The sequence below is a fragment of the Amblyomma maculatum genome, chromosome 11, assembly GCF_055883805.1.
Source record: "Amblyomma maculatum isolate TAMU_Amacu chromosome 11, ASM5588380v1, whole genome shotgun sequence".
NCBI lineage: Eukaryota > Metazoa > Arthropoda > Arachnida > Ixodida > Ixodidae > Amblyomma > Amblyomma maculatum.
This window is the reverse complement of record NC_139354.1, coordinates 32985299-32995966: the sequence shown is the minus strand read 5'-3', so window position 1 is coordinate 32995966 and position 10668 is coordinate 32985299. Positions and strand designations below refer to the sequence as shown.

The 10668-nt window shown below is 45.9% G+C and overlaps 1 protein-coding gene across 1 annotated transcript; it reads right to left on the bottom strand.

Moving 5' to 3' along the window:
* Positions 1–6606: 6606 nt before the first annotated feature.
* On the bottom strand, positions 6607–7170 carry LOC146173440 (transmembrane protein 229b-like). The gene has a single exon (XM_084585194.1). It carries the CDS (start codon positions 7168–7170, stop codon positions 6607–6609), a length of 564 nt encoding a protein of 187 aa, XP_084441320.1.
* Between the last annotated feature and the right edge of the window lie 3498 nt (positions 7171–10668).

Below are 10668 nucleotides of genomic sequence, written 5' to 3'. Positions count from 1 at the left end.
GGGCGCCTTGCTTTTCGCCTCCATCGAAAAGCGACCGCCGCGATCGGGATCCAATCCCACATCCTTGGGCACAGTAGTCAACTGCCCTAACCACTGCGCCATCGCGGCATGACGAAGGGATAATGCGCCGACAGCAATCACTATATATATTACCGACTGCCGTTCGAAGCGGGCCAGCATAAAAGGCTTCGAAGTGCGAGGAACAAACACTCACCGGAGCCTGCTGAACGCGCACATTTCTTAAACGCCTCATACAGAACGCGCGGCTGGAGAGGATACGGATACTACAGCAAAACAAACCGAACGCAAGCCCATCCTAAATAGTGTCGCCGTGAGGCCATTAGACCGGCACCGCTGGCGAGAAAATAAGAAATGAGACCGAAAAGAAAACAAGTAGCTGAGGTCGGCAAGGGCTGCCTACAATGTGATCCTCAGAAGAGAGAGCGGACCAGTAGGTGCTGCAAAAGCCGTAAGAGCAACGCTGCCTTTGACGCGTGAACGGCCAGCCAGGGACATGCAACGCACCACAGCTAGCATTTGAGACTTGAGCAACGAAGTGACGAAATCTGGACGTCTTTGTGCAGCATTCCACTGCCGTACTGGAAGCAACTGGAAGCTACTTTCGCCAAGGTAGACAAGAAATCTGAAAACAGAAAAGCATAGGTGCAGAGAAAGAGAAATTCCAGCTCGACATTGGACAGGAGCGAGAAATGAGAACAAAGCACGCTAACAATTTTTTTTGAAAAAGCTTCAGAACAAAACTGAGACGAAGTAGCAGTCGCGTGTTTTTCGCTACGCTGTCTTTGAAATTCTTCGTGCCGACGTTCCCAACTAATGTTGCACAGAGGAACGTAAGCGAAACGGCGTTTGCGCAAAACCTAGTACAACGAAGAATTCTCTTCAAATCAGCATCTTCGAGGTAAAGCAAAACGAAAGAAAAAGAAAGAAATGAAGAAGCTTGCTGGTTTTCGAATACTTGCTAGCTTTTTGCCTCGCGTCTGTGTATCGCGTAAAAGTGCCACTGTACTGTGATACTCGTAACAAATTGAATGAATGAATGAATGAATGAATGAATGAATGAATGAATGAATGAATGAATGAATGAATGAATGAATGAATGAATGAATGAATGAATGAATGAATGACAAACTTTATTGGAAGATTCGGGAGCAGTTTGCAATTTTCACGTAATAGACGCCACGCTGCGTCTATGAAGAATCGGTAGCGCGCAGAACCGGTTTTGTTGTTGTTGTTGTTGTTGTTGTTGTTGTTGTTGTTGTTGTTGTTGTTGTTGTTGTTGTTGTTGTTGTTGTTGTTGTTGTTGTTGTTGTTGTTGTTGTTGTTGTTGTTGTTGTTGTTGTTGTTGTTGTTGTTGTTGTTGTTGTTGTTGTTGTTGTTGTTGTTGTTGTTGTTGTTGTTTTGGTAATGTTCGGCGTCGGCGCATTCAGACGTTTTCCTGACTGCTTTCCTTTGTGTACATTGGACATTTCTACGCCAGAGACGGCACACTGCGGCCTCGCCGCGTTTCCTTCGGCGGAGAACTCTCAAGGCAGATTCACGCTGCGTACGTGATACTCGTGCTGCGCAGCAAGCACTTTCAGATGTCATCTTGGAAGCGTCGTGACAAAAAGAAACCTCGGCCATACGGCTGTGTGGCTTTCTGTACGTTAACGAAGTTGAGAATACAGAAAGTATTATTCAATTTCTTCTCACTCCCGGAAACCAGTAGAAAAGCCAGCTTTGATAAAGAAACTGCGCACTGGCAACCAATCACAGCCTCAATGCATGTCATGTGTTCGCGGAATATTCAGCGGGGTGACCACTTCGCTCCAGTTAAAAAAGCCTATTTGCCATAATAGCATTTTTTTTAAAGTGAGTTTAAAATGAAACTCCCGTTACTCAGAGAATTCTGGGTCACCATTGGTGTAGGCGTTGGCGTTGTGAGCAGACAATCACGGCCATGGCGCTGGCAGGTGGTGCATGGCAACTGACATGACTGTGCAGTGCTTTTTATTGTGAAAGCAATACTACTCGCACTTTCAAGCCTTTGCGTGACCCGGCCGCAGTTATGTCTCACCCACGTGACACTGTGACGTCACGCCCCACGTGACACACGGGCTGGCAGGAGCTGCCAACTTGGGTCTCTCGTTTCACATGGGACGGTTATGTCAGAATCAGCCTGCTAGGACCCTAGCATTCATGTTACCCCTATAGGCCACTAAGGCACCTTCATATGGGTTGGTTAAAGCGGGGCTTTATATGTGGGCTGAGGAAGAAGAAGAAGAGAAGAAGAACGCTCGGTCACCCGCAGCTAACGCTTTCGCTCAATATTTGGTTCAGCAGCGTTGAACCCTTGTAATTTTTGCCATGTTTATTGCCTCGGGGCATGAAAGGAATGATATTAAGGATGAAGGATATGACCAAATAAATGAAAAAAAGGTTGGCTGATGTAATGAAGTCTAGAAGTGAACGATGATACTGTCCCTGCGTCCAAGCACCATATGACGAAGGTTTATGGGAGGAGGGGCCAGCTGCCACCAGGTACCGGATCCGCGTCGGCTTCAGCTCTGGACATTCCCACAGCAGCGGCAGGTGTATCTACAGGTGTATCTACGGCAGGTGTACATTCCCACAGCAGCGGCTTCTGTATCTTATATTTAACGAGACTAGATACATCAGAAAGTTTGAAGGTGCGGCCAATTCAGGTTGTCCAACTGAGGTGAAAAGGTGGAATAAGAATCAACCTTCCAGTGCTTTGAATGTTGAGTATAAGGCGAGCTATACATAGGGCAACGCAGGCTCGTTGACGTGGCCTCTTTTTAAAGCGGGGCTATATATATGGGGTAGACGCCTATGCGCTATCGCGTCATACCCTTAAAGGCAAAGCTTAAGATTCCACCATAATTTAAATTCAACAACTATGGTGGTAATCAAAGTGGTTGTAGCTGTGGCCGCGCGACGCAAGCTTAACTCTCGCAAAATTGAACTTCGCCTTACCCGACGCTGAAGCTAAATAACAAATAGGATCATCATCAGCCAGACTATACCCACTGCAGGGCGAAGGCCTTTTCCTTTAATTTACCAGGTCTGAACCTGATCTGTCCACCTAACTTTCTACCGCCCCCTGGTATGTTTTCCTTCCCTTGGTACAAGTTGTTGCCCTTAGTGACCATCGGTTATCCTCTCTTCGCACTACAGCCCATGCCCATTTCTTCTTCTTAATTTCAACTAGAGTGTCATTTATTTCTCTCCTCTCACCCACTGTGCATACTTCCTATCTCATAACGTATGTGATATGCATACGTGAATTCAGGAAAATGTGATATTCTCCCGTATTCGTTTTATATGTTTGCACTAATGACTGTTTCTTTGATATATGCATGTTTTACTGTCCGTAAAGAAAGGCGCAGAAAAGAAACGACCAAAGCGGCGTGAGAAGAGCGCAGTTCATAAAGTAGGAGTCGGTGTTCAAGAAAGGTAATAAGTTACTTTCAGGCCTAGATAACATTCCGGCAAGGGTCAGGTGCACATGCTAGATTTGCCAATATATTTTGACTTCACTGTTTCAGGCATAATCAATAAACGAGTAGGAATAGAAGCACGTATTTACTCGCTGCGTGCCTGTTTCGAACCAACGGTACGTATTGATGGTACCGACCGAGTTCACGGCCCAAAGTAGAGATGTGAGCAGGCTTATCTCGGATTCTTCGACTGGGTATTTGCAGAGAAAACAAAGCTAAACGTTACAGCATGAATTTTAGAGGTACACGCGGTGGTTGTGGCTCATCTTTGTGTTATTCTGGTTGCGAAACTAACACAGACAATGCGCTACTTTGATTGACAATTATGAGCGGCGAAAAGAGACCAGCTCCACTTAGATGCAGGATGAGCCATCCTGAAACTGCCATTTTGGCCACTTATTCTGCCGCCTGCATTTTCATGCAGTACAGTTCTTTCGTTCACTGCTATTTCTACTACTCCGCTGCTGAAATCAATGAATGTTCCTAAACCACCGCGACAAATCGAGAGCCACTCCCACACTGTAAGCAGAGTGCACATGGGAGGCGAATAATGAAAAGGGCTACCAATAGCTACCCCCTCCCCGACAAAAAAAAAAAAAAAAAAAGAAAACCCTGAGCGTAAAATAAATGAAATGAACGTACATCGCCACAGAACACTATTCCCGACAAGCAAGCGGCAAACCTCTGAGGTTACGGCCGCAATCAGCGACCGTTGTCAAGGCATGGCCGCTATCGAGCAATGACTAGCCGAGCGCACCGAAACATCGTCGCCAATTACGTAACCTGGAAGCCATCGCTAAGATTGTGATGCCTATGCTGTTGCTTGCAGAGCAAGAATCTCCGGCCGCTATCAAGCAGTGACTAGCCGAGCGCACCGAAACATAATCGCCAGTTATGTAACCTGGAAGCTATCGCTAAGATTGTGGTGCTACTGCTACTGCTTGCAGAGCAAGAATCTCCTTGAGCGTCTGCCTTCCCAAGAATATATTAGAGCAGATGGCCTGAGTAAAAATAGACTCCTCGATTGTATCGGCACGCGGAGAACATGTCATGCGAGCCTTTTCTCGAAAATCTATTGTCTTGCGAGCAAAAAAAAAAAAGAAGACAACAACGAAGCCTAAAGTCTCGGGTGAAAGGCGTTAGCTCACTTCAACAGACGTACTTGAGTCATCTTGTGATTTGAGACGAATATCTCCAATTGTCAGACACATATTTCTTTTCTTCTAAGCAATCTGCATCATACGGCGGGCCGCGTTAACTTGCTGCGAATACAGTTTTATGCTGGGCGAGTTAACATTTATGGGATGAAGTCGATTTCACTCGGCGGCAAAAACAGGCCCCTAGACCGCATCTCGACCAATACTTTCTTCATTGCTTTCCGCGATGTTTCCTGCGCTTTTCTGGGTCTCCTGGATTTATCGCCTAGTTAAACATTTCCCTACTCTCTGCTCCTACTCATACACCGTGACCAGGTCGCTCATGCGAGCTATAAAAGAAGAAAACATTCCACAGGAAAACAAAAAGCAAGCGAGACGCAGCGATGGCTATACTTATATTCAGCATTATTTACAATCAGAATGGTCTTTCCTATAAGCCGTGGTTGTTTTATATGTCAACGAAAACAAGCTGGAGAACGCGCCTTCATTATCGCGATCATTCCTGAACGCCGTCGAATCGGCTTAGCAAAACGTTTTTCACAGTGAAGAAGCTCGTCTAAATCATTAATTATAGACGTTAAAGCACTCAATACTCGTGAACAAGAGGACCAGCTTTTTTTTTAACTTCGCTGAGGCCTTCAACAAAGCCATCACATAGGGTTCTCAGTAAACGCTATTAAAATAGTTTAAATCGCAGAAATCACCACACTAATTCCATCATTATTCAGTTCACGTGAGCAGTATGTATAGATACGAAGCTCCGGTTTAACCAAGTCATGTAAACTTACCAGCATGGCCTTGAGGTAGCCTATCCCCCCCCCCCCTTTTTTTTTTTTCTTAAAGAGCTGCCAGTGCTTGCAGCTCTTGCCCAACTCTACCGTGTCATGTGGTATTGTAGCGTAGTACCAACCAACTACTAGGCATCGAAACGCATGAAAGATGAAGATTTCCAAAGCACTAAGCTAGGAGCGTTTGGACTGTATCAGGAGCTGATGAAAGTGGGGAAATGCGGTCATATTCAAGGAATAGCGCAACAGACTAGCACTTGAGCACTATGCACGGTGAAGAAAGTCTATTCGATGGTTGAGTGGTTTTAAGGAGTTGTATAAGCCCCTGTCGCCGCGATTTCAAGTCGTGATAGAAGTCAAAATTATGCTCAGTTTTTATTCCTGCAAAATGCACTGTGCGACCAATTTCGGCACCACTGTGGTCTCGTTCACTTAACTGTTGTAATGAACGCACATTATTACAGGAGCGATAACTCATTAGCATTCACTCAAACACAGCCACACGACTACAAAGAGCTGTGCAGCTTTCACGGAGGCTTCGCAGTTTGGCGTCCTGGCTTTGAGAGAACTTTCAACTCCAATCTTCTAAAGGCATACCTTTTTTTTCTCTCTCTCTTTGTGGCCGTATGGCTGAGCACGAATATTGGCTCGGTGAGACGCTAGGGAGTAATTTCTCCCTAAACACAATTTGCTACACCTAAATGGAGTCTGCAAACATATTGTACTTGTCCCGTGCGTGTAGCGCCAAAAACGCATAGCATAAACAGTGGCGGTTTTGGCATACTGCAACAGAAAGCGCTAGTGTCATTCAGATGGAGATTTTATTTAAGTTTGGTGCAAGAACACGAGATCATAATTGTGGTGATAAAGTATCTAGCGGTCTTATTGTGAAAGCACTGTTTAATGCAAGGGACCCTTTAGTGCGACTTTTTACCACATAGTGCTTCTGGATTGTATCAGCAGATTCGGCAGCGTCACTGGAAATTCATAGTTTTCTGTTAACACATTTGTAACAATCTACCTCTGAAAAATCAGATGAAACGAGCGATGATGTGCTTATATCTTGAGATTTTGTTCCTGTATTGTTCACACAACCACAGCCACACTGGAGACTGTCCTCTTGGTCCTATGGACGTGTTCTCAATCACGCTTCGAAATCATAGATGAGTGCCCATTGTTCGCGTGACTCACTGCAACATCGGGCCCGTTAATGCCAGTCATTTGAGGTTCCACTTGGTGTAACCACACCAGTTTTTTCACGTTGGGCAGGAGTAGCACTTCGAAAAGCACGCCGCATAGGAACCACAACGGAGCGTACTCCAACGTCACCAGGCCAGCAACGTTGTATCGGAAGTTCCTGTAGTCCCAGGGACACCATCCCATCGCCCTAAGCACAAAACCCGTGGAGAACTCCCAGGCGTAGATCCAGCAGGTGTGGACCAGAGCCCTGGCAGGGACCGCAAGGCCCCTCCTCTTGAGGATGCTACTGATCTTCTCCATGACGGCGCAGGAAACAGAGTAGATGACGAGACTCCATACGCTGCTGTGGCCTCGTAGATCGAGGCTTCCAGAGGCCACCAGGTTCCAGACGGCCGTGAACGTTACCTCGATGAAGTACCCGTGAAGCGCATAAAGGTATAAGCGGCCGGCCAGGGAAAGCGGACACCACGCCTTTATCTCCCGGGAGCGGCTTGCCGATGCCATCGTCGGCGTAGTTATTGCAAAGGGCGAGCCGAAAAATCTGCATATTGTTAAAGAAACACCTATGACTACTATGTTTGTTTATTGCTCTTGTAAATTATTATCTCCATAGCGAAAAACCCTATGAGACACAATAACCTCATACAAATTCTCATAGTAAGCTCATACTAAACTCGTATAAATCTCCTATCATCTCATACAGATCTCATTCAACGTATGAAAAATATATGAGATTGTATGACATTGCTATGAGTTTAGTATGAGAAATCTGTATAATGTTATTGTGACTCATTGAGTTTTTTCACTAGGGCTGGCTTTTATTTCATTTTTTGCTGATAGTGTTTTCAGGGAAAAGACGCGTTATCTACTGCCACGAAAACCGGAATCGCATACCTTCCCGGTCTTCGGTTCAAACCCGTGTAGTTATTTGCCGGAGAAAAAAAAAACAAGCATCGAATACAAATAATAGTTGTTCAGCGTAGTCTCCGCTATCGGAAAAATTGATGTTCGACGCATACGTTTCGCAAGGCGAATCATCAAGCGATGACGACACTTTCAATTCATTGTTTCGTTCTTTTCTAACTTATAATAGCTGCATTTTAGGTGATAATAATCACTTTGTGACTAGAATGTAGCACCCTATAACAGACCAACTTCTATTTCTGCTCGTCAAGCATTTAAAGATTCCATTTATGTAGCCAGCATGGGAAGGCATGAGCTATGCTACAGGATAAAGCCCGCTTAAAAAGCGCTTAGGTGGAATACAACTTCACCACTTAAGTCCTGTGAAAAGAAGTGAGCTCAAGCAAGCTGAGTTCTTCATTCACTACGCACAATGGCTGCATACCCAAGCCTGAAAAGACACGCAAGTGAATACATATAGCCCTTGCCTATCGCTCCTCTGTCACGGACAGTGCAGCAAGTGTATCAATGCACCATAGCATTTAAGCTACCATAATGAATAGACACCATTTTTGTCGGTTCCGCTGTGAGTGCTGACATGGAGAACCAGACATCGCAATAAACTAATCCTCTAGGTGAAAGCTCTCGGTGTGAAAAGCGGTGCATATCTGAGCACTCCGGGCGGGTACTGAGCCACCCCCTGAGGCCTACTTAGAACGTATCACATCAACTAACAAAGCGACAGATGTTCCCACCTAGACTTAATGGCAGGAGCACATCCACGACGGCAGTCACGAGCACCGGGGTTAGATTTCCTTGGTCGTTGCTCCTGGCGGACACTTCCGAAATGCGACACACCAACCAAGGTGTGTTTGGTCACGCTTTTGTGATGACTGCCCTATAAAATTAGCGTAGTGATTTAAAGGGGACTGGGGGCTGTTTTTGCACCCTTCGATAGGAGGTAGTCTTCTTCTTTTCGCCTTTATACACATATGGCACGTACCCACAGGGAGGATTGGCCAGGGTTGTTGTCCTCTATACTCAGTGCAGTTCATAGTGAACTAGAAGATGTTCTAGTTCACTGTAATTTTTAACAAAACCTGCTTCCTCTGCTTCTTCATCTACCATCGGCTTCGCCACGCGCCTGCATGCTATATTTCCTCAAGTTCTGCTTTTACCCCGAATACTTTTCGGCGCGATTGGATCCTGATATCTTGGCGGATGTCTTAGCCTCTCTTCTTTTTCTTGCCTTCGGAAAGCTCCAGCCTAAATTTCCATGTTTCGAAGAGGGCTGAATTGCCTCGCGTGTCGTCGTGCTGTGTTTGGAACCGTCTGTTTCTCGTACTTCCTTCGTTTTCTATTAGCTTTACTTTTTCGTCTCCCTTCCTATACACCTATCCAAGGATACTTGTGGCAGCTGTTGTTACTCTCTCATACCAGCTGAATTTTCCTTAATTTCCCTAGCATCTTCCCTAACTCGCCATCGTTGTGGTGACAGTGCCAGTAGAATTACTTTAACTAAATATGAATAGCTGTGTAAAATGCAACTTTAGTCATGGTCCAGAAAAAAAAATCGATACGGAATGCACTTCGATATGAAGGAACAAAGAGGATTGAAACTCGGGAAGCTATTTTAGTCGAGCGTTTCGGTTTAAATGGCTGCATACAGCACTTACACCGGTAGCAGCGCATCGTCACAGTATACAATTCGTAAATTCTAGACAGCAATGCCTGAATGCCTGAACTTTAGGCGGACGACTAACCACTAAAGCACAATCGTCTCACCGCCAAACGGTGGACTCCAACGGCTCCTTTGGAGAGCTGAATTTCTGTGTGATAGCTAATAATGCAGAAATTGTTTTGAGCTGTCGCAGTGTACAATCAGTGGTACGCAATTCTGGGACGCTATCTGCAACTGATTCTGGCACACTAAAATAGAAAGTACGCTAAGTCATTAACCACCTTCGTGAAAATCCCATTCTAAACTTTCTCTCACGAATCGGGTTTGTGGGAAAATTTTTCTTTGAACACGAAAATGCTGCATGTCAGGTCATCTTACCTTTACTCCCAGGTGCGCCAAAGGTCACCGTTTCGTAGCCTGTCGTTTTGGGGCAGCGAAGTCGCCGACACAACCTCGGTTCACCACACAGCATACGGCGAGTTCATGGGCGCGAGAAAGTCGTGCGCGCAGTAGTACCGAGGCATCGCGATGCCCACAGCTGTGTCCGAGGCTGCCGGCCGACTGTCGCGGCAGACCAAATCGGGCCCCGCACGCCTGGCTTGTCAAACTTGCGAGCGCTTCCTCTCAGAATGCTTGCGTTGGAGCATCCGTTTGGCCGCGGCCTCTGCGGTTGATCTGGCACACCCCTTTCTTTTCCCGCCTCTGCCATTGTTCGCTCTCCTCCCCTACCTCTGTTTTTGTTTTCTTTTTCTTCATCTATTGCAGCCGCGCTTCGAGTAATGAACCTGCCAGCAGCGTTCACCTTCCGGTGGTCGTCTCGGTCTAATTTCCGTGTTGCCTGCGATCGGTCGACGGAACCGTTTAATGCAGCTCACGTGCGAAGCGTGCGTCCCTGTCTATATCGTTCGATAGACCGCCAAATGTCATTCGTGGCATCCTAGACCAGCACGTCAATAGTAGCGTTAGTGCTGCTCAGATCTCTCCTCGCCGTCTCATAACAGCAGGACGGGGACTGTTCCCCTGCGATACACCAACGCTTGCAAAAAATAGCATCGTTATCCCGAAAAAAATTACCGGTGGCTTACCTCAGCTAGGCCAGGATATATGTAGCGAGAGCTATGCTCAGCTTTGTTTAGCCTTGGTTTAGCTTTACTTTGGCTACACCTGTTAATCATTTGAAGATACAGTTTCGTATTTGTATATCTGTAAAGTGCAAAGTTTATTCTTATAATTCATCTACGTTCATTGGTTTCATGGAGACGAAGTCTGATAGGTGGCCTGTAAAATAGTTTGCCGCCGTTTCAACCTTTCCCACACAGGATGTAAATTTGAATGTTTCTCGTTGCCAGACCAAGTCAATCGCAGTTCCCCATGAGTATTCTGAACGTGTGGATCCGATACTAAGTCAAAGTCGAACT